Source organism: Rattus rattus, chromosome 1 (genome assembly GCF_011064425.1).
Source record: "Rattus rattus isolate New Zealand chromosome 1, Rrattus_CSIRO_v1, whole genome shotgun sequence".
Taxonomy (NCBI): Eukaryota; Metazoa; Chordata; class Mammalia; order Rodentia; family Muridae; genus Rattus; species Rattus rattus.
Genome location: NC_046154.1, coordinates 91,520,260 through 91,542,198, shown reverse-complemented (window position 1 = coordinate 91,542,198; position 21,939 = coordinate 91,520,260). Strand labels below are relative to the sequence as shown.

Genomic DNA, 21,939 nt, shown 5'->3' with positions numbered 1-21,939 from the left:
AGTCTTTTATCATGTAATGGAGGCATCCGAGAGTCTCCGTGGAGACTTTGTCCCACATTGTTTCTGTACATTAATACACATGTACATTTTACATGTGGGCAATTTCATGAGCGTTATCACAGTCAGGGCACACCTACCCCTTCAGAAGCATCCTTGCACGTATGAATACTTAACATGACACATCCCGTAACACATTTTTAAAATATAATATTTGTATTTATTCTTTGAGAATTAAAATTACTTTTTGGGGCGGGGGGTTCTATTTTACCTTTTTCTTTTCGACTGTGTTGGGGATCGAACCAAGGGGCCTCATCCTTTTCACCGGGCTACGGCCTGAGCTCTTTTTTAGCACACACTCAAGTGCACACCATGCTGTTCACTAGAGAGGCTATTCATGTACAGCAGTGTATCTATGTAAGCTAAGCAGTCCCCTCCCATGCCCTCCCCCGCCCCAGACAACCAGCATCCTCTGCTGTGCCTCTGCCTGTGCCCGCCGGCCTCACCGCTGCTTTCCTCAGTCTAGCTCGCTGCACAGCAGACGCGTGGACGCTTAGACGGGCAAGCACAGGCTTGGGAGGTGACTTACATTCATCTATCGAACACTTTGGTGTTGAGTTCTACTTGCAAAATGAAGGTTTGTTTTTCCTGAAGGACAGAGGATGTACTTGCTATGGCGCCTTCTTCTCACTGGAATTAATGATCAGAGTTTGTATTGCAACAACTGTTTCCCCAATGTAAAATGATAAAATGATTTCTTTTTCTACCCAACCCCACTTTTTAAATAAATATTTACTTCAGTTTTATTCACGTGTGTACCTAGGTATGTGCCATCTGCCGTGTGTGTGCAGATGCCATGGAGTCCAGCAGTAGGCATTTGTGTCCCCTGGAGCAGGGCCGGGAGCAGCGAGTGTTCTTGTCCAGTGAACTCTCTAGCCTCGCCTCCCTCCTTCTTTGAGGCACTTTTAGATTACTCAGGAGGGACATTAATACTAAGATGCTGATTGAACTTGCAAGTATTTTGAATTAACGTAGGGTTGGCAGTTACTGTCCTTGATGGCTTGGCTTTTAATCTTGATGCCTCTTTATTCGGCAGTGGTTTCTATCAAGTTTTGGAAGGCACAGGTGTGAGCGATGGCGCGCGTGCACGGGAAGCTTTTGTTGAATGAAGGCAAGAGTTCAGACTCAGACAAGAAGTTGGACATTCCTCTTTTACTGAGCAGTTGCATATAGATTTCCTACTTTTAGAAATAAGCGGTAATGTATAGGAAATACACTTTTATTTCAGACCACAGGCCAGGGTTAGAAGCTAAAAGCATTTGGAACATACCCCACAGACTCCCAAGTACGATGTGTAATGTGAGTGTTTCGAAATTAAACCCTGACGTTTCCAATGGAGTCTTGTAGTAATGTGCAAGCAGGCTCTTTTTAGACCCCAACATTCACCTGTACAAATACTTGTGGATGCTGGTTTGTTTTTGAGATAGGGACCTGTTATGTAGCTCAATCTGGCTATGCAACCCAGTACAGTCTTAGGTTTTTCTTGCCTTAATCTTCTGAATGTTGAGATTACGTGTGTGTGTGTGTGTGTGTGTGTGTGTGTGTGTGTGTGTGTGTGTGTGTCACAGCATATAAGTTCATTATGGCTTTGATTCAGCCCCTGATAATTAGGGCGGGCATCTTGCCATGTGCTCGTTGGCTGTTCGTAGGCTGGGGAAGTCGCTGAGCTTCATCACTGCCCCTGTTCGTTCACTTTTAAAACGCGTTTATAATACTTTTATTATATTATCACTGTGCATGTGGACATGAGGTCTGGCACATAGGACATTTCATACAGGCACACGGGGTCTCCTGAACATTCCACCTTCCATTAGCACCGTTCATTCTCTTTTACAGATTCGTGTCGTCTACACATACATGATTTTGCTCACGTATGTATAAAATCTGGATGCCACAGACGAGAAAGCGAGTGTGTGATACTTGTTTTTCTGAGACTGGCTTGATCCACTCACTATGCTTAGTTATCTGCAGTCTCCCGTAAATGACATAACTTCTGTGGCTGAAGAAGACACGCTGTGTGCACAGCACATTTCCCTCGTCCTTCCTTCTCCTGCGCCCCTAGCTTAGCTGTGGGAATGGTCTGTGTGCGTTGGCTCACAGTGTTCTGATGGACACCTGCTGCATAGCAGGGTTATTTTTTTTAAAGACATATTTATTTATTTTGTGTCTGTGAGTACACTGTCGCTGTCTTCAGACACACAGAAGAGGACATCAGATCCCATTACAGGTGGTTGTGAGCCACCATGTGGTTGCTGGGAATTGAACTCGGGACCTCTGGAAGAGCAGTCAGTGCTCTTAACCACGGAGCAATCTCTCCAGCCCCATAACAGGGTTATTTAGTAGATCTGTTTTCAGGTTGTTTTTTTTTTTTTTTAACAGATTTTTATAGATAGATTAAACACATTAATGATTAGCTCTGAATCACGAATAGTGCATTGGTATCAGGGAAAGAAATAAAAGCACGTCCCCTTGGTGTTATTTAACCAGGAGTGGTCCATATTTTAATCGTCTACTTTATGTTCCCTGTGTCTTCTGCCCTCTGTTGTATGATCTGAATCTGTGCCTGCCTGAAGGCTGTCTTGTTAACCTGTCCCTGTGTCTGGGTCTTCTGTGTCTGTCAGTTATATGAGCTGTGTCTGTGCTTGAACAAAGGACTTCATTCTGTCTTTGTTCAGCAGCACAGAAAGCATCACATGGGAAGGAATGGGCTACTTTACGGAAATCCTTGACAGAGTTTTACAAGGAATGACATCACTGGCGCCAACTGATGAGACAGTAGACAATACTAGAAGCATTGTTCAGCAACCGGTATCTGTGCATGTTGCACTCAGTCTTTTTGGTAGATTTTAGAAAGTCGCTTCCAGTCTCTGTGTTTACTGCATTCAGCAGATGACACACATGCATCATTCTGAGTCAGGGGCATGGAGGCATATATCATTTAAGGTTACAGCTATGCATTAGTTTAGATCATAAATGCAGATTACATGGAAAGCCCAAGGCAAGTGAGATGGTTGTTACATTGTTCCCTAAAGGCTGGCTAAAGAGCTTGAGCTCAGTAGGCTAGCAGTCAAGACTTAGGTGGTCTTGGGTGTGTTGTTAATCTGGCTCTGTGGTCCAGCAAAAGTCCCAAGAGATATTTTCAGGACTTGGGATGGTTTCGTTTGTTGTTTTTGGATTTGAGACAGTCTTACTGTGCAGCCTTGGCTGGTCTGGAACCCTGAGATCTGCCTGCCTCTGCCTCCTGGAGTGCAGGATTAAAGGCGTTATTTTACTGTCAAGGGAAGGCAGCTTTTACTTCACTGCAGAAATTCCACTGGTTTCCATAACAGAATGGTCCACCTTCCTACAGCAGTAGGCAGGTAAGGCTCCCTCTTCTCTGCATCCTCCTGAACTTTTTTTTTCCTGTCAGAACCCAGGTATTTTTAGGTTGTGCATTAGCAGTCACTTTTCCCTGTGGTGGAGTAAGAGAGAAACCTTTAACCATTCACTTGAGCAAGCTACCAAGGAAATAAATTGAAGATCAAAGGTCCCTGGGTGAGCAGGTAGTTTAAAGTGTTTAACAGATTTATGACAGAAAAAAGAGACTGAATGAGAGAGGCAAAGTTACATTTTTTTTTCTTTTCTTTTTTTTTTCGGAGCTGGGGACTGAACCCAGGGCCTTGGGCAAGCGCTCTACCACTGAGCTAAAAATCCCCAACCCCGCAAAGTTACATTTTGATTACAAACCTAAAAGGGAAATTAAGACCGGTCTTCAGCTCTGGGAGCCTGTCTACTTCTTTATTTCTTTACCGTGCTCTTGTACCCTTTGAACTGGAACAAAATCTTAATCTACTTTAATAATTTTTTGTGTGCTCGATATGTCTGCCTCCCTGTAGTATATCTGTGTGTGCATAGGTAGCTAGTGTAGGTACGCGTGTGTCTCTGGCTGTGTGTGTGTAGGACTGCCCTGGGTGTTGTTCCTCTGGCATTTTCTACCCCTTTCCTTTCTTTCTTTTCTTTTCTTTTTTTTTTGGTGGGAGAGTGGGAGTAGGGTGGACACGCAGTCTTTCACAGGGCAGTAGCTTACTGAGTGGGCAAAGCTGGCAGCCCAGCGCCCCAGGGATCTGCCTGCCTCTGCAGCCTCAGCACTGTGTCACAAATACACACTGCTACACCTGGCCTTCACGTTAAACGTGGGTTCTGGGATTTGAACTCAGATCCCTGTGCTTGTACAGTAGGTACTTTACCAACTACAGTGTCTGCCCAGCCATTGCTCTCTTTTCTGAGACATTGTCTTCCACCTTTCTGTCTGTATCTTCTCTGCATATGTAAAGACAGGATGACTGCATTCACTGAACGGGTGTTGGCTTCTCAGTCAGGGGCCGTGCGAGTGTTCTGTGCTGACAGGGCACTGCAGCTGCATGTCCCATGAATCTTCGTTGATGGTAACATAAAGGCCTAACAGATTAAACACTGGCTGGAAGTGCAGCTCAGTCGGTAAGTGCTTGGCATAAGTGAATGCAGTCTCAGTCTGAAGACCAGGCAGAAGTTGGGTCAGCTTCAGGCACACAGCGAGTTCGAAGTTAACCTAGACTACGTGAGATCCTGCCTCAAAAAAAAAAAGCAGACAAAAAACCAACTGACACCAACACCAACACTTGGACAGCCTGCCGTAGGAATTTGGTGGCCTGGTGAGCTTTTCTTGCTTAATTACTTATTCTTGATTACATCTTGATGACTGTATTTTCCTCCTGTTTCATAGCCACTTCCTGAGAAGTTTGTGGTGAAGGGTGTCGTGGATCGATTTTCAGAAGAGTTTGTGGAGACCAGAAGAAAAGCGTTGGACAAATTCCTAAAAAGGATTACAGATCACCCGGTGCTCTCTTTCAATGAACACTTCAATGTGTTCCTCACTGCTAAGGTACAGGCAGTTTTGTGTGTGTTCCTGAAAATGCTTGTTCTTGGGCTCCTTCTTAAACGCTCTGCTCTTTGATGAGCCACTTCCACAAGGGGTCCTCTGACGTGGGCATCATAAAGGCTCTCCCTCTGCATTCTCAGTGCCCATCGCATTGGCACCGATTCTTTTAGAATCCAGCAGAGAACTAGGCTGCCTCCCACCCTCCCCCACCCCCGCAGTAGCAATGAAAGTCAGTATTCTGTCTTGCCAAAAGCACAAGTGTCCATTAAACACTTCTGGCAGTGTTGGCAGGTTGGTAGGCTTATTAACAATAGGCAAAAAGAGAGAGAACACGGGATGTTTGGTAGCAGTGTTCTTCAGGGCTGCCAAGATGGTTCAGTGGGTCAAGTATCCACTACAGCAGCCTAAGGAGCCAAGTCCTCTCTTCAGACTTGTAAAGGTGAAAAGACTCGGTTCTACAAGGTTGTTGTCTGACCACCACATGCCTGCCACCCACACAGCAAGGTGTGCACAAAGGTCCCTGCGCCCAGAGTGCTAAGGAACTGGGAGTAGTAAACAGAGGGGAAGAGGAGTTACCTGGTTCTCAGCCAGAAGGCGGGGAGTGGACGCTGTTAAGCATCTCATGACTTTTTTTCTGTTTGTGGAGGTAGACGTCATCCACCTTTTGCTGTAGAGACAGACCTCACCCAAATCACCCACCTTCCCCACCAGACTGTTAATCTTTAGTTCCCAGTTAATAGGACCCATTCTTAGAGGAAATGTCACATGTACTTTATGGCCTCTATGCTACGTTGGTCAGAACCACAGCAGATTCTAAAGCTTTTAACTACAGAACCCACCCCCATGGGTGTCTGTCGGATTTGTGAGGCGGGGTCTGTGCAGTCACACCATAAGCTTTATTGTGCACCTAGAATTGGAGTGACTTTCCTGGAAACTTTTCCCTAAAGTGTAAAGTGTGCCAGTCTTGTGCCCGCAATGAATGGCATCAGACTCCCCAAGCTTGGTCCAGGTCGGTGATGTCCGTCAGAGCCGAGTTTTCATTGTCACCTCTTCACGGTCACTTCCCTGCCTGAGATCTGCAGATCAGCACTCAGGAGCCTTGAAAGTAACCGGCCTCATAGTTTTAGACAAGGAAACTGAAGTTCAGAGAGGTCACACTCATTCAGTCTGCACCACTGGTTCTGGAAGTCGGATCCCGTGGCTCGTAAGGCCTCGGTTTCCAACTGTATCACAAGGCCTGGCCACTGCTTGCCAACAACTCTGTTCCTCTTAGGTGTTTTCCAGTCACTGCCAGAAAAACAGTTGGCTGCCAGTGCTTCACTGGCTTCGTGCTTCACCTGCTGCTGGCAGCACTGACCTGAAATCTAAGACAGTCCACCCATACCGTGCAGAAATGGGTCACCCGTTCACACTCTCAGGAAGCTTAGCTTCTCCCTAGCCAACCCATTTAGTTTCAGGTCCATGCACTCAAGCCATATAGAATACGTTCTAATGACAAAGGTACTGAAGTCTAGGTTTGTTTTTGTTTTGTTTTGTTTCGTTTTGGTTTTTTTGGTTAAAATTACAAGAAAACAGAGACATGTGTACAGATGGCAGCTGTTGACATTTAAGGCTCCAGAAGATTCTGTTCTCCACTCAGGGAAACTACCTGGCAAAGGCCGAAGGCTTCCTTTTAGCTTCAGTTGGCGGCTGCCCATGCACCAGCCCCCACAGGTTGAACCTGTTCAAATGTAAGCATTTCCCACTACACTGATACTTGGGTGTGGCTCTTCAGTTCTTGTTTCCCCAAAGTGTAATTGGTTCTGAGGTTGCAGGTCCTTTGCTCCGAAGCCCCAGGCCAACCTCATTACTGAGTGAAGTAGGAGAGGGCTGTGGCGTGGATTCCTGGTCATTAAGATCTGCATGGAGAGTGAGTGGGAGATTGTGTGTATCTTGGAGAGAGATGAATTGAGATTCCTGGGCTAAGCAGTATGACAAAGATTTTTTTTTAAAGATGTATTAATAAGGTCCTTCAGAATCTCCATCAAAATCCAGTTTCATGTAAGGGAATGCAAGAGATCAGTCCTTAAATCAACAAGTTCTACCTGGGCTTGGGGTGGCGAACACATTTAATTCCAGCACTTGGGAGGTGGAGGCAGAAAGATTAGGAAATCATCCTCAACTACATAGTGAATCAAAGGCCAGCCTGAGCTAGACCACCACCACCACCACCACCACCACCACCACCCCCACTACCACCACCACCACCACCATTACCACCACCACCCCACCCCCCTATCTGAAGAAAAAGAACTTCTGTTCTTAGAAAGCTGAAACTCTCTACTCATGAGACAACAGCCTGTTTCTTCCCACTAACCCTCCTGCGTTCTCCTTTAACGTATTGTTGTATGAACTTCCCTGGAGGGAGGTGTCAACATTTATTATTTCCCAAGATAGGAGACCAATGACAGACCAATATAATGATTCCTCCAGAGCGGAGCCAGTCAATGCATTGGGTTTTATCTACAGCCCCCAGGGAAGGGGCTACTTACAGGAGCGTGTGTGACTGAAACAGCCTCACAACAGTCTCACCCAAGTGTAGGTCATGACTTCCCTGTAGCTGCACAGATGAATACTCCCTCCCATTAGCTTCTGTGCTACATATATGCTCACGCCAACTACCAAGGGGGTTACACACAGGCCAGGGAGGTCTAGGAAGGAATGGCTAGAGTCTCAGGTACAGGTCTGATGATCTTCCTCCTATGATAGCAACAGGCCCCATCTTGACAAGGGTCCCTTGAGTAATCACAGCTGCCAGAGTCAGGCACTAAGCTGGGAAGGGAAGTGTTTTATAGCGTGCAGTGAGGCCAAGATCTTAGATGAAGCACTTAGAGGCAGCATTTACAAGACAGTCCTCTGGGTGATAGCATGCTCTCATCCCAAACTAGTCAAGCCCCCGAGAAGCAGCCAGTGGTTCTGGGAGAGTGTAAGAAAGCTCAGTGGGAACCGATTGGAAGTCATGGGATCAGGAGGCTTGTTTCCCTGACAGGGAATGCTGCTCAGTGTTTGGTTGTTGTTGTTTTGAGATAGGGACTGTGGTAGTTGGAATAAGAGAATGTCCCCATAATTTGAATGCTTAATCATCAGAGAGTGGCACTGTTTGAAAAGGATTGGGAGGTGTGGCCTTGTTGGAGGAAGTGTAATGCTTGAGGTGGCAGGCTTTGACATTTCAAAAGCCCACGCCAGACCCAGTGTCTGTCAGTCTGTCCCCCAACCCCAACCGGTAGATCAGGATCTGTCTGTCTATCTGTCTGTCTTTTCCAGTGGATCAGGATGTAACTCTCAGCTGCTTCTTCAGCACCATGCATGTCACTGTGCTCCTTGCTATGACAGTACTGCTCTACACCACAGAAACTGCAAGCAAGCCCCGGTTGAAGCCTTCTTTTATAAGAGTTGCCTTGGTCTTGGTGTCTCTTCACAGCAGCAGAACAGAGATGACAGCAGGACTCACTCTGTAGCCTGTGCTAGCTTGAGTGCCTGATCCTTTTTCTCAGCCCTGGTGCTGGAATGATCTGCATGTACCACCAGCTCAGTCCTAAGAGCTGTTTGCTTGTTTGTTTGGTGGGTTGGTTTGAGGCACAGGGTCTTACTGTGTAGGCCAGGCTGTCCTTGAACTCAGAGATTCACTGCCGCTACCTCCTGGTATAGTTAGTGCCAATTGTAACCTCGTGTTTTTCCGCCTGTCAACTTTGTTCCTAGAAACAGTGACTCTGAGACAATATTTCATGAATAAATGCCAAGGCCAAAGCTTTGCTTGTTCCCCTACTAGCTCTTAGCTTAATTACTTATTCATTCTGTTCTGAGTCTTGCCAAGTGGCTGGTTACCTGGTCCTCAGTTTCATGTGACTGTCTTCTGGGTCTGGGGCAAATCTTTACACATCTGACTCTGTTTCCAGAATCCTCTCTGTGTACTAGAACTTCTGCCTCCCTATTTCCTGCCTGAGCTAGCAGGCTGTAGGCTTTTTATTGACAGGTGGATGCTTCCACACACAGAACAAAAGATTCCCTCTACACCTGAGTGCTAGGACCAAAGGCAGAAGCCACCATGCTGTGTGTTTTGTCTTTTAAAATTCAGTACAAGAAGTTTAAAGGCCCAACCCACTTCCCACTTTTGCCTTGACCCACAGGAAATTCTGAATTTAGGGTGTGTCCACAGGGTCAGTTGTGCTCAGTCTTCTAGCTCCTGTGACTTCTCAGCTCCCCCTCTCACCCTCCTGTGTCCCTAGTTGGGTTTGAGTGAGGAAGGAAATGACCCTCAGGCATTTAGTTTTGTCTTAAAGACAGCATGGTGTATTTTTGCCAGAGGTTTTAAAACTTGTGGTAGAAAGAGTGTTGTATTTAAAGTCGGGGAGCATTGAACTATTGCAGTAGTTCCTAATGCCGGAACCCTTAATACAGCTTCTTATGTTGTAGAGATACCCCAACCAAACAACTACGTTCCCTGCTACTTTATAACTAATTTTGCTGCTGTTATGACTCATTGTATAAATATCTGATATGCAGGACCCCTGTGAAAGGTCATTTGACACCCCTCCCAAGGGGTCACCACCCACAGGTTGAGAGCCACTGGACTGGAGAGTCTGGGGACCAGCCATGTTGACATGTGACATGAGCATGTGGATATGAGTCTGGGGGCAGGGCAGTCTGCTGTAGAATGCTCTCCTTCTTGTCACAGTAGCTGTGACTTTTTGCAAGTATGGGGCTTGGTGACTACTGATAGATCCCATCCTAGGTGGGCATGTGTGTGGTAGAGGGGCTTTGTTGGACTCACTTCATCTCAGCCACTCCCTTCTTACTTCACAGCTGTGTATAATTCTTCCTAGTTCTGTGTGGCCTTGTGGCCTTGGGAGATGCTAGTGTATATAGACTCTGGACATTTGGCCGAGGGGAGATACCTATCTGTGCAGCTTTGAGGAAGTCGTCATTCATGCTGGGATGAGACTTTCCTGTTGAGGCTCCTCCGTTTGGACTTTAGACTTAAACTTTGCTTTGCCTATAAGGGCAGGCAGGTGTTTGTTTGGCCTCCACAGGAAAAGAGTTCCCACAGTGACCCCAACAGCTCCTGCCTTCTAGTTCTTCTTTCTAATGAGACACTGCCTTCAGAAGCTGGTTCCCTCAGCCCTGGCTGGTGACTGAGAGGTCACGTTGTTGTCTGCAGGACCTGAATGCCTACAAGAAGCAGGGGATAGCATTGCTGACCAGAGTGGGGGAGTCGGTCAAGCATGTCACTGGAGGCTACAAGCTGCGGAGTCGGCCTCTGGAGTTTGCAGCCATCGGTGACTACTTAGACACTTTTGCACTCAAACTGGGAACCATCGATCGGATAGCCCAGCGGATCATCAAAGAAGAAATAGGTGAGCTCTTTGTTGAGATTGGCGGTGCCCAGAGTGTCGGGAATGACGTGCATTATGCTGGCTTGAAGTAACCTGCAGACTCTGCAGTGACAGAACCAGGCCTCGTTCTGCATAAAAAACAGATACCAAGAGGGAGGGGTTGGTGATGCCTGGAGGTGCTTTGCACTCAGTCCTTGTCGTTTTGCACTCAGCGTCTGTTTGCTGTTCCCATGCCCTCCTCCACGGAGGATGATTACAGAAATAAGCATAGCCGAGAGATGGCTCAAGAGAAGAATGTGTTGCCATGTTTGCCAAGGTTGTGACCCAGCGAGCTTTCGAGCTTACTGTCTGCTCCTCCCTGCCTGATCACCTCACATCCTCTCCTCTGACCCGGGGAGTTGCTCACACCTGAGGCTGTCCTTGTTACCACCACTGCCTGTCTACCCCCCTCCTTCCATGGTCGCCTGATTGACCTTGTCCCCTTACATGGGTGTAGGCAGACACACTGAGCAGCATGACAATCATGCTGAGACATGAGGCACATCACACAGGCCTGTTCAGTTAAACACGGCAGCCATTTTCTGTCAAATGACAGGAACCCCGAGCAAATGGGGGGCTGGGTTTACTCTTGTAGGTTGAAGAAATAATTTTTTCTCTTGTTCCCTGAAACCACTGATAGACAGGAGCATTGAGGAGGGAGTGAGTCTGCCTCTGTGAGACCACATCTCTTCTAGCAGCATGTTCCCATAACCCCATTGTTTTCTTCCATTGCCACTGATTTTTTTTCCTTTAAAAAAAGCCCCCACCCTCAAGTACGAGAGAAATGACTCAAGTTAAGGACACCTGTTGCTCTTGAAGAAGACCTGCATTCAGTTCCTACCACCTACATCGTGGCTCACAACCATCTATAACTCCAGTCCCAGGGGATATGAGGCCTCTGAACATATATGAAAGTTTCCCCCATTGCTTTCCAAAACATTTCACTTGCAGCATGAGTGAAGAATTATTTTTGAAGAAGTTCACTGGATTGGCTCTTAACTATTTTTACCCATAAGGTATTTAGGTTCCTATTAACAAGAATCCTAGATTTGTATGCTAGTGATAACTTACACTAGCTTGTAGGTATTAAAAATGTCAGGAGAGTGTGTCTAGGAAAGAGAGGAGCCAAGGCTGTGCGTTCTACCGCAGAGAGGTCTGGGCTGTGGATCCCTAAATCAGTGACACCAGTGAGTGCTCCCCAGCCAGATACCATTGCCTTCTCTTCCTGTAGAGTACCTCGTGGAGCTGAGGGAGTATGGGCCTGTGTATTCCACGTGGAGCGCTTTGGAAGGTGAGCTGGCGGAGCCCCTGGAGGGTGTGTCAGCTTGCATTGGGAACTGCTCCACAGCCTTGGAAGAGCTGACGGATGACATAACAGAAGAGTTTCTGCCTGTGCTCAGGGAATACATTCTATACTCTGACTCCATGAAGGTAAGCTGGCTTGCTTTTTGCACACTCACCAAAAGCCTATGAATTATTCCCTGTGTGCATGTGGTGTACATCCCTTCTTTCTATTTGGGAAATCTAATACCAAGGTCAAATAAATAGGACGTATGCTGAACAGAGGGTGTGAATTAAATGGAGGAAATTTTCTCAGTGTTCGAATACTGCAAAAATAATACAGCTGCTAACAGGAGAGGGACGCTGTGGAGGAAGGATGGTCAGATAACTTAGGGGATTAAAAACACAGTCTGTGGGGGTGGAGAGATGGCTCAGTGGTTAGGCGCACTGGCTGCACTAGCAGAGGACCTGGCTTCAATTCCCAGCACCTACTTGGTGGCTCTCAATTGTTCGTAGATCCAGTCTCCAGAATCCTTTTCCAGCCTCCTCAGGCCACAGGCACTTATAAGCCGCACAGACATAGCCGGCAAATCACCCATATTGCCTACAAATTTAGTTAAAAGTATATGGTTTGTTAAATAAAATTGGTAAAATTAGAAACCACAGTTTGAGGAAATCTTAAAAAGTAAGACCAAAAAAAGTTGTTTGCCGGTGAACACAACTGCAAGCAGAGAAAGGAGCCAGGCAGAGAAAGAAAGGTCTGCCTTCCAACAGTATGAAAGCTCTGTTTGGAAGTCCACTTCCAAGCAGCCTTCCAAGGATGGCCCCGAACTCCAATCCTCCCACTTCCAGACAGATACATCCTGTGTTAACTGCAGTTGCACAGAGATACAGCTGTGCCCCTACCTAGCCCAGAGGCCTGATTGGCAATTATTGGATTAGAGGCTGAAAAACCAAAACTTCTGGCCCAAACTTGCAGCTCACTTCATCTGTTACGTTGCTTTTTAGCACAGATACAGATAGGGAGATGAAAGGAGGGGCAAGTATAGGAGGCATCCTGAGTTATTTTAAATGGACCAAACGTTTTCACTTTGCTTACAAGGTGTCTTCGTCAGGGTTTGTATCCTGCACAAACACCATGACCAAGAAGCAAGTTGGGGAGGAAAGGGTTTATTCAGCTTACACTTCCACATTGCTGCTCATCACCAAAGGAAGTCAGGACTGGAACTCACACAGGTCAGGAAGCAGGAGCTGATGCAGATGCCATGGAGGGGTGTTACTTACTGGCTTGCTTCCCCTGGCTTGTTCTGCTTGCTTTCTTATAGAACCCAGGACCACCAGTCCAAGGGTGGCACCATCCACAAGGGGACCTCCCACCCTTGATCACTAATTGAGAAAATGCCTTACAGCTGGATCTCATGGAGGCATTTCCTCAAGGGAGGCTCCTTTCTCTGTGATAACTCCAGCTTGGGTCAAGTTGACACACAAAACCAGCCAGAACACAAGAGTAACAGTGCTTGTTTTTGTAAACAAAAAGTAACTTTCACAATCCCTGGGGTTTGTGTGGATTTGACTCTTGTACACACTTCATCAGGATGCTCCCCAACCTCACTCAGACAGAATCCAATAAGCACACAGTTTAGGGTTTTTCTAGCCTAGCACGTGGCGAATATGTTAATAATATACATTTGTGGTTAGAGCAGGATTTTAAATTGCTGGTAGCAAAGATCTACCTGGTATCTAAAACACCGACTGCAGTGTGGGGCAGGGTTTTGGGAGCAGCCGAAGGCACGGCAAGGACGTAGGGGGTTGTTCCTCTTCTTCACCCCATGTACTGGGATGAAGTGTTGTACTGAGTTTCTAACCACTGGTCCCCAAAATCCTGCAGTCAGGTTAGTGGGGCAGGAAGGAGGATTGCCCACAGTGTGGTGGGGGAAGGGCATGGTGCAGAGGAAGTGTTGATTGGCAGCCTCTGAAGCAGAGCTCTGCCCAGTGCAAGCTGAGGTAAGCCAGCTAATAAAGGAGGAGACTGCTCAGGGGTGTGCGGGGTGACCCACAGCAGAGCCAGCATTGTTGAGGCACAAGGTGCTTGGATAAGATTTTCAGTCAGTGATCCATGTCTTCATTGGCTCCCTTGTGAATTCATGCTGCCTAAAAATCCGTTTCCATGTTTTACTTCCCTAAGAGTCTTTTCAAAAAAGCTTTCTGATCTTTTATTTTGAGACAAGATCTCTGCATATAGCCCTGGCTGGCCTGGAGCTCTCTGTACAGACCAGGCTCCCTTGAATTTACAGAGTACAGAGCTCCTTCTGCGTCTGCCTTCTAAGTGCTGGGATTAAAGGTGTACAGTACCATGCCTTACAAACATTCTGCTGTTTGTATTTGTGTGAGAGCCTTGGAGTTTGCTAGGAAAAGGGAAATGGAGAGTTTACTGGAGGCCCGTTTGCACTCCTCTCCTGCACATGCGGGGTAGCCTGCAGGGTTCAGCAGGTCCCGCTGTCTTTGCCTCCATGGTAGTTTCTGTCCATGGTAGTTTCTGGTACTAGCTTTGAATGAACCAGAGTGAGCCTTTGAGGAAGCCTCTTTCCCTTCCCACAGCTTGTGAGCTTACAGCCTCAGCAGAGGAAGGCGTGGCCTTAGCTTGGGGAGATGTATTGTGATCTCTGGTGTATTCCACTACTGTGGAATTTTCTTGGAGAAAACCCAGTGCTGATGTTGGAAGTCAAATTGCAGAATATGCCTGTGGTTCCTCCAGGTCACTTTGTTCCGCATTGTAGGCCATTTGCCACAAACCTGTCATGATTGACAGTTCTAAGTCTCCTATTGGTACTCTTGGTGCATTGCAAACATTTTGGATGACGTATTATGTTTGTATTGTTTGATGATTCTTTGTAGAAAATTTCCAATATGTTCAGAGTGGGTGGGAGTGAGAGTAGCAGAAACAGGAAGGTTACTGGGGTTTGCAGAGGGAAAGACAGAAAAGAAATTAAAAAAAAAAAAAAACCAGTTTTTTTTTTTTTAGTTCTTTTTTTTTTTTTTTCGGGCTGGGGACCCGAACCCAGGGCCTTGCTTCCTAGGCAAGCGCTCTACCACTGAGCTAAATCCCCAAAAACCAGTTTCTTAAACTGTGGTCACATATTCAGTAATGCTCAAATTGTCTCACAATCTTTATAGTCCTTCCCCCCAAATCCATCGGAATCTTTATATTTATTGATAGGTTTCTTAAATATTATATAATTTCTTCCCATTTTTAATTTTTTTCCCTCAAAGTGTTCTTGTTAAACTGAGCAGTAAGCTGAGTCTCTTCAGTGAACAGAACACTACTGAAGCTCCAGGTTTTTAGGCCCAGTTAGTCTTGCTGACGTGCTCTACTTCTGAACCTCTATCCAAGACAAACTCATTCTGTCTCAAATTAAATTCACCCCGTCCCCAAACCCTCAGTCCTGCCCACATTTGGTGACACATCATGGTGCCTCCAATATGGTGCCTCGTTTGTTTCTGCCCCTTTTTGATGAATCAGGATACTGAAAGGCAGAAGTAGGGTGGAATGCTCGTGACTCAGAGAGAGTCTCAGGTTGAGGGGACTCTTGGCTTTTACCCCATTATATGGTGTCAACCCTCTCTAACTGTCTACAAGCTGGTTCGGCCAGTTGTATCCACAGAGACTGTGTTATTGGAGTGGGGAGCCATCTTTAACATGGCCAGCAGTGTGTAGAGGAGAAGGTGCCCAGCCTTCAGCATGGCTGACGTATGGTCAGACTGTGAAGTCAGAAGATGGTGGAAACTGAGTTGCTGCTGTCCTGCCAGCCAGCAGTGTGGCCTCAGACAGGTCCCGTATTGTCACCATGTCAAGTGTCCTCATTTAGGCAGTTGGTTCTAGGTCCCTCGCCTACACCAGGTGGTTGGCAGCTTTGATGCTGTTCAGGGATCTGGGATGATGCAAGCCCAGGTCTTCCCACAGCCTGCTCATGAAGACAACATCCCGTTCGCTCCGGGTGAGCTGGGGTGGCACAGGCTCATAGGAGAGCAGCTCAGACAGGTGGAAAGCGAGATACGGCATCATCTGAGGTCCTCTTGCCCTCCTTGTGGAATGGCATGAATAGTTGGACTATGGTAACCATCCAGGGTGATGCATCTTCTCTCACATCCCCCTTCAGGACTCTAGGCATCCTCAAGTGACCAAGTGACACGGTAAACAAGAGGGAGAACCACACTGTGGACTTACAGTCCCAAGGCATTGTCTTAAGAACGCTGGTTCTGAGATTCTTGTCACACCAACAGGCTACACGTCTGTGTATCGTCATTCCCTGACAGGCTAGACTGAAAATGCTGCTTTCCCCAGTAAGATGTGCAGCATTCCGTGGAGGGGGTGTGTGTACACATGCACACACACCCATTTCTTCAGTCACACGAGCCTCATGTCAGGTATTCCATAGGCAGATGGGGCTAGTGACGGCTGTGTTAGAGCCGTTTCTGTCAGCACAGAAAGCTCTGTTGGTGATTCATGAGTGTGTGAGGAGAAAGTGAATGGAGGTGGGTGACGGCCGGTTCTAATCTTCAGGAGAGGACTTCAGTTGTCACCCCAGGGTTGGTTTCCTTTAGAAGATGGGCCTAGTCACCCAGCACTCTTGAGCACATCAGCAGGGACATCCAGTGCCTAGCGCTCAGTCCAGGAATGACCCTTCCTGCCTCGCTGCATGCTGTGTTAGGAGGCCCCCGTGTGGAATTTATGATTGGAAACTGTCTTGGTGACCTGTGGACTGAGGACTGAGTGTCCTTATGCCTTTCCCCACATCTCTGTCCCTCTCAGGCTGGATGTCACTGGGCCCATTTGCTGCCCCTCCTTGCAAACTGGCTGTATGAGTCGAAGAACTCAGAGTTCTTGTACACACATCCCCTCAGATATCAGGATCTCTCTCAGACTGAACCCTCACTAGGGACCCAGAATATAGAACAAACAAGTGGCTAATGGAACGATGGGCCGATCAGTCTACCAGGGATCAGCCAACAGATCAGAGTCAAGACCTCCTGTACTCATTCTGTAGCATAGTGAGGGTAGCCGATTAGTGTATTCATGAAAATTGCTGAGAGGAGATTTAAATAAGTATGAGATAATGTATCTTAAGCAGCTCAATTTAGCCATACCATAATATGCATGTATTTTAGAACACTTCGTGGCAGAGTAAATATGTATGAATTTTTTCAATTATATAAATTAATAATAATAAAGAACTGTTTTTACTAAGATTTTTTTCACTGAACCCAGAGACAGCCCTGCATTTTAAGCATAAAGCTTAGCATTTACCCGAGGACTTTGTATGTGGTTAAGCTGAGGGCCCCGCAGTGTGGCAGTATCCCCGACTTGCTCTTCCCAAAATTTGTTGCTCATCTGGTGGGTTTCTTGCCTCCTGCCCTTAGAGCTGGTGTTATGAGTAGCTTCTGGACCATAATCCCTGTCCTGGGGCACAAGGCCGGGCCCAGGGCACTGTGATTTGGGCTTGAAGATGGAGGCCGCTTCGAAGACACTGTGTGCTTCTCTCTACCTTCCACAGGGTGTGTTGAAGAAGAGGGACCAAGTTCACGCAGAGTATGAAGCCAAACTGGAAGCTGTGGCTCTGAGGAAAGAAGATCGCCCCAAGGTAAAGACAGCACCCAGCCACGGGTGGTTTGGGGGCTGCAGGCTCCCCGCTGATGCTGACTCTCATTCTTAAAGTGAAGAGTAGATTCGCCTCTACCCATCGGGCGTTCTGTTTCTTATTTGTTTGATTGGGAGTTGTATTTGTATTCACAGAAAGGATGGGAGTAGGGAATGTTGTTACAAAGAAAGCAGTAAGGACCAGTGTTCAGGCAAATGTTTGACGTCAGAGCTAGTCATGTGCGCTCTCCACCCTGGAGCAGACTTGGGCAATGTACAGCCCAGACCGGACCTCAGAGACGGCACTCCTTCACTTCAGTTATGCTTTTTTTTTTTAAATGATCGCCTTGCATGATGCTGTGCTAGTCATCTGGGACCTGGAGGGGGCGGAGAAGTGAGTCACAGAGTAGCTCTGGGGGTTGGCTGGCCTTTCAGGGTCCAGACGTGTCTGTATCCAGTATGCCGCCATGGCAGGTGGATGCATGTCTGCTACGTTGATTCATGTGTTACCATGGATCCACACCAGAATTCGAAAGCTGCTGCATCTTACATGAATCTTGGGCCTTGCTTTGAGCAGGACACAGGTAAAGATTTATATGTTAGGGCATGGAAATGCCCATGTCCTGCCCACAACAAGAACTCAAGACTGTGTATTTGTAATGCATTTCAAGTGGATTTAGGATAGCACCCTGCACTGCATCACACAAAGGAGAGTTTGAGCACTGAACAAACGAGCCAACAACAAGAACCATGGACGCCGTAGACCACCACATCCCAGTCTTTCCCTAATGCAGTTTCTCACTGACATGGAGGAGCCTATAGTTTATCCTCCATTCAGACAATTTTTGCCATCTGAGGCCTTAACAGATGGCCCAGCCCCCCTATCTTTTGTACCTTGAGCTACACGGCTCCCATCCATTTTCTTCGGATATTGCTATTCCAGTGTCTACCAGACCCAGGAACATGATTAACAGTACCTCAGGCGCAGTCGCAGCGTGAGCTACCTGCAAGCCTGAGTGTCAGCTGTCAGCAGTCCTGGCATTCATACATCACACGGGAAGGTGCCCAGTCCCTCGGCCCTGCCCATGCCACGTTGACATTGCTCTGGTTGGTAGAGACTGACTCAAAATAGTCACTCCCATAGCTTAGGGAGTTTGAGCTCAGTAGTCTGGGGACTTAAACCTTTCGGGGTTCAGGCAGCATTTGCTCTGGCAAGAGTTGGCCTAACTCTGGGCATGCTGAACCTGATCACCATCCGGGCCCAGTGGAGTACTGTAGATAGGACAGAAAGTCTGGCGTTGGAGAACCACGTGACCAGGAGGCCCTCACTAGCCATGTGGGATGAATGCAACTCACACAGCAAGGTGAAGGTCGAAAGACCCGGGGACACACTTCCCTTTTGAGAAAGCCTTTCTAAACCTTAAGGAAAACTTGAAGCCGCTTGCTATATTATCCTTCAGTTTTTTAAAACCCTTCAGTGTCTTCCCTTCTGTTCTTGAACTTTGTGGTGAACTGCCACCCAGAGCGCAGAATGGTGCCTGGTTTGTGTATGATGTGGAGTCCAGAGGAGGGACCTGGCTGCTAATCTCCTTGTTCAGTTCACTCAGATAAACGAGGAAAGGTTCTCAGACATCATCAGTACTGGACTAGTTCATATGGCCAGAGCAGGAGCCCCTTCTCCTCTAGTTCTGACACAGCACAGCACCGTGTTGCCGTGTATGTTAGGTCTGTACCTGTTTGTCAGCACGGCTGAGTAAATCCTAAAGAGACTCCACACCGTCTCACTCTGACACAGAGGGTGGCTCCCCATGTGTCTCTGCTCTGCTTGGAAGGGTCAGAAATTCTTGGGGCAAGATAGTACTTTTTACAAACCCTTCCAGGGTCTTTCAGGGAGCACGTTGACGTTTTAATTTGGAATCATGTTTGTGAAAACCCAACTGCACCTCAGAGCCAAGAATGTATTTCCCTTGCAGGTGCCAGCAGATGTGGAGAAGTGCCAGGACAGGATGGAGTGCTTCAACGCAGACCTGAAGGCTGATATGGAGAGGTGGCAGGGCAACAAGAGAAATGACTTCCGGCAGCTGCTCGTGGGCTTGGCTGACAAGAATATCCAGTATTATGAGAAGGTGAGGAGGAGGCCCCATGCCACCACGCTTCCTAGTAACCATCGCCTTTCCTGAGTGTTGTCTTATTTAGGGATTTGCTGCTGTGAGCAAATACCATGACCAAAGCAACTCTTATAAGGTCAACATTTAATTGGGGCTGGCATACAGGTTCAGAGGTTCAGCCTGTTATCATCAAGGTGGGAACATGGCAGGATCTAGGTAGGCATGGTGCAGGAGGAGCTGAGAGTTCTACTTCTTCATCTGAAGGCTTCTAGCAGAAGACTGGCTTCCAGGAAATTAGGATGAGGATCTTAAAGCCCACACCCACAGTGACACACCTACTCCAACAAGGCCACACCTCCAAGTAGTGCCACTCCCTGAGCCAAGCGTATTCAAACCACCACAGGTATCTTCTAGAAATCCCCAAACATGGATCCCCCTTGTCCCATCCTTAACATTGCCTCATGTGAACTACCCTAGTGCCCTGCAGTACTGTGCTGTTTCAAAGCTGAGGCCCTGCTCTCCTAGGCTTACTCTGGCTGGAGGAATGGCGCTTTGATGTGGGAAGCTGGCTGTTTCCCACACCGTGATACCAGCATGTGGGCACTCCGAGTTAATGGAGGCTTTGGGGTTGCTTCATGTTACCTTGTGGGTTTTATAAAGGGGTTTCCATTTTCACTGTGCTGTGGACCCCTCTAGTCATCTCTTGAAGCTGACAGACATCATGCATACCAGAAGGAATTAGGTCCCATTACAGATGGTTGGAGCAGTCAGTGCTCTTAACTCCTGAATCATCTCTCCAGCCCACAATAATATTTGTTTTTAATGTTGAACTTTAAGACACACTTTTAAAATAAAGATATGTGGAATTACATTGCAGAACACACACACACACACACACACACACACACACACACACACACACACACGGGAGGGGAGGGTAAAAGAGCTATCGCCTGGAATTAAGGTTCATTTCTTATGTATCTAATTTGAAGTCGTTTCTGGCAATAAGTCTTGATGTCCTTTTGTAGCCTAAACTTGGAGTTAAACAATGGCCAGTTTCAGTTGAAATAACTTGGCCTTGAAATTTGGCTGTTGGGAACAGGACAGCCTCTCATCCAGGGACAGGCCTATCTCCCAGACTGTGGTCCTAGGACTGTTGTAAATCTCCAACCCCAATAAGCCCATGTAAAGAACACACAACTCGGTTATAATATTTATAAGCTATGCACCTAGATTGGGCAGACTCACCACTGCACTACTCTGTTCCCCAGATACGAGATCCCTTAGAACTTGCGGCTTCTCCAAGCCATACGCTTCTGCTCCATCTTCCTTCCACCTCTTCTTCCTCTCTCTTCTCCATCTCCTTGTCTCCCTTCCTCCTTCTTCTCTTGCCCCTCTCTAAAACTCCCAGACCCACTTTCCCTTCCAGTGTCCAGTCACAGGCTCTAGCCTCTGTTTGACCAGTCAGAATGGGGAGAAGGTTCATCTGAAATCAGGGCAGCCCCTCCTGAGGAAGCAGAATTAGCATCAAAATTCAAACAGCACCAGGGCCGTCCACACCATAGGACACTCCCAGCTTTCCTGAGGCTTAGATGACTGGGCCTGCACTCTGCCTGATGTACAAAGGGAGCTGGGGGAGCGAGCTGCCCTCCACCTTCCCATGCCTTTTCTCTGGGGTCCCTCCCTCCTCCTGAACTGGATCTGCTCTGGATGCTTAGCAGTTGTCTGCTCGTTAAATTTAACCACCAAGTGGTGTGGGTATCAGAGGAGCCCTGAGTCAGCCAAAGTCCTGAGTGTATGTGTGTTGTTAAACCATTCCAAGTCCCCGAGGCCTCCAACCCGTGGAGTGGCAAATGCATTACATCCTATGTGCCAAGCTTGAGGGTCAGCAAAGCTTTCTGAGTACAAGGGTTTGTGAACAATCGATCAGCAGGTTCAAAGACTAGAACTGCTGCTTCCTTCTCCCAGGTGAAGATCACCTACAGAGATCCTCGGACACTAGCAACCCCAACCCCTATGTTATTCCTAATAAACTCACTGAGGTTCCATGTTGCTGGCAGTAGGAGCCCTCAATCACAGTGAGCACACCCCCTCCTGATCCCAGCTTTACTGAGAGAGAGAGAGAGAGAGAGAGAGAGAGAGAGAGAGAGAGAGAGTGTGTGTGTGTGTGTGTGTGTGTGTGTGTGTGTGTGTATATGTATGCATGTGTCCTTTCTCCCTTTACCTCTAGTCAGGATTGCAGGACTCAAGACTCGAGGGTCATGGTAGGTGGTGTGACAAAGAGAATTTTATGATTGAAACCATCATTCACAGAAGTTTAAAAATTCCTCCCATGCTGACCAGCCTTGGAGTACCAAACTGTAAGTATTTAACTGATAGAACCATCAGTCTGGGTTGTTCCCACACAGCCAGCTTAGGAGACAGGGGTCTTTTGGCGACAGTCCTGCCTCCCCAAAGGTAGGAAGCTCTCCCCAAGGGAAGTCGGCCTCCTCCTGCTGGCCGTGGGTTGGGCGAGGCACCTGCCTATCCTCTCAGTCTTCATTTGTCAGT

At 47.4% G+C, this 21,939-nt stretch overlaps 1 protein-coding gene across 1 annotated transcript in view; it reads left to right on the top strand.

The window, feature by feature from the left end:
- Positions 1–21,939, top strand: part of Snx30 (sorting nexin family member 30) — a 91,931-nt gene that overhangs the window by 65,774 nt on the left and 4,218 nt on the right. Inside the window, exons 4-8 of the mRNA XM_032903415.1 lie at positions 4,799–4,957; positions 10,152–10,347; positions 11,597–11,796; positions 17,199–17,285; positions 19,255–19,407. Of these exons, the coding sequence (XP_032759306.1) occupies positions 4,799–4,957; positions 10,152–10,347; positions 11,597–11,796; positions 17,199–17,285; positions 19,255–19,407 (795 nt within the window). The remainder of the gene's footprint in view (positions 1–4,798; positions 4,958–10,151; positions 10,348–11,596; positions 11,797–17,198; positions 17,286–19,254; positions 19,408–21,939) is intronic.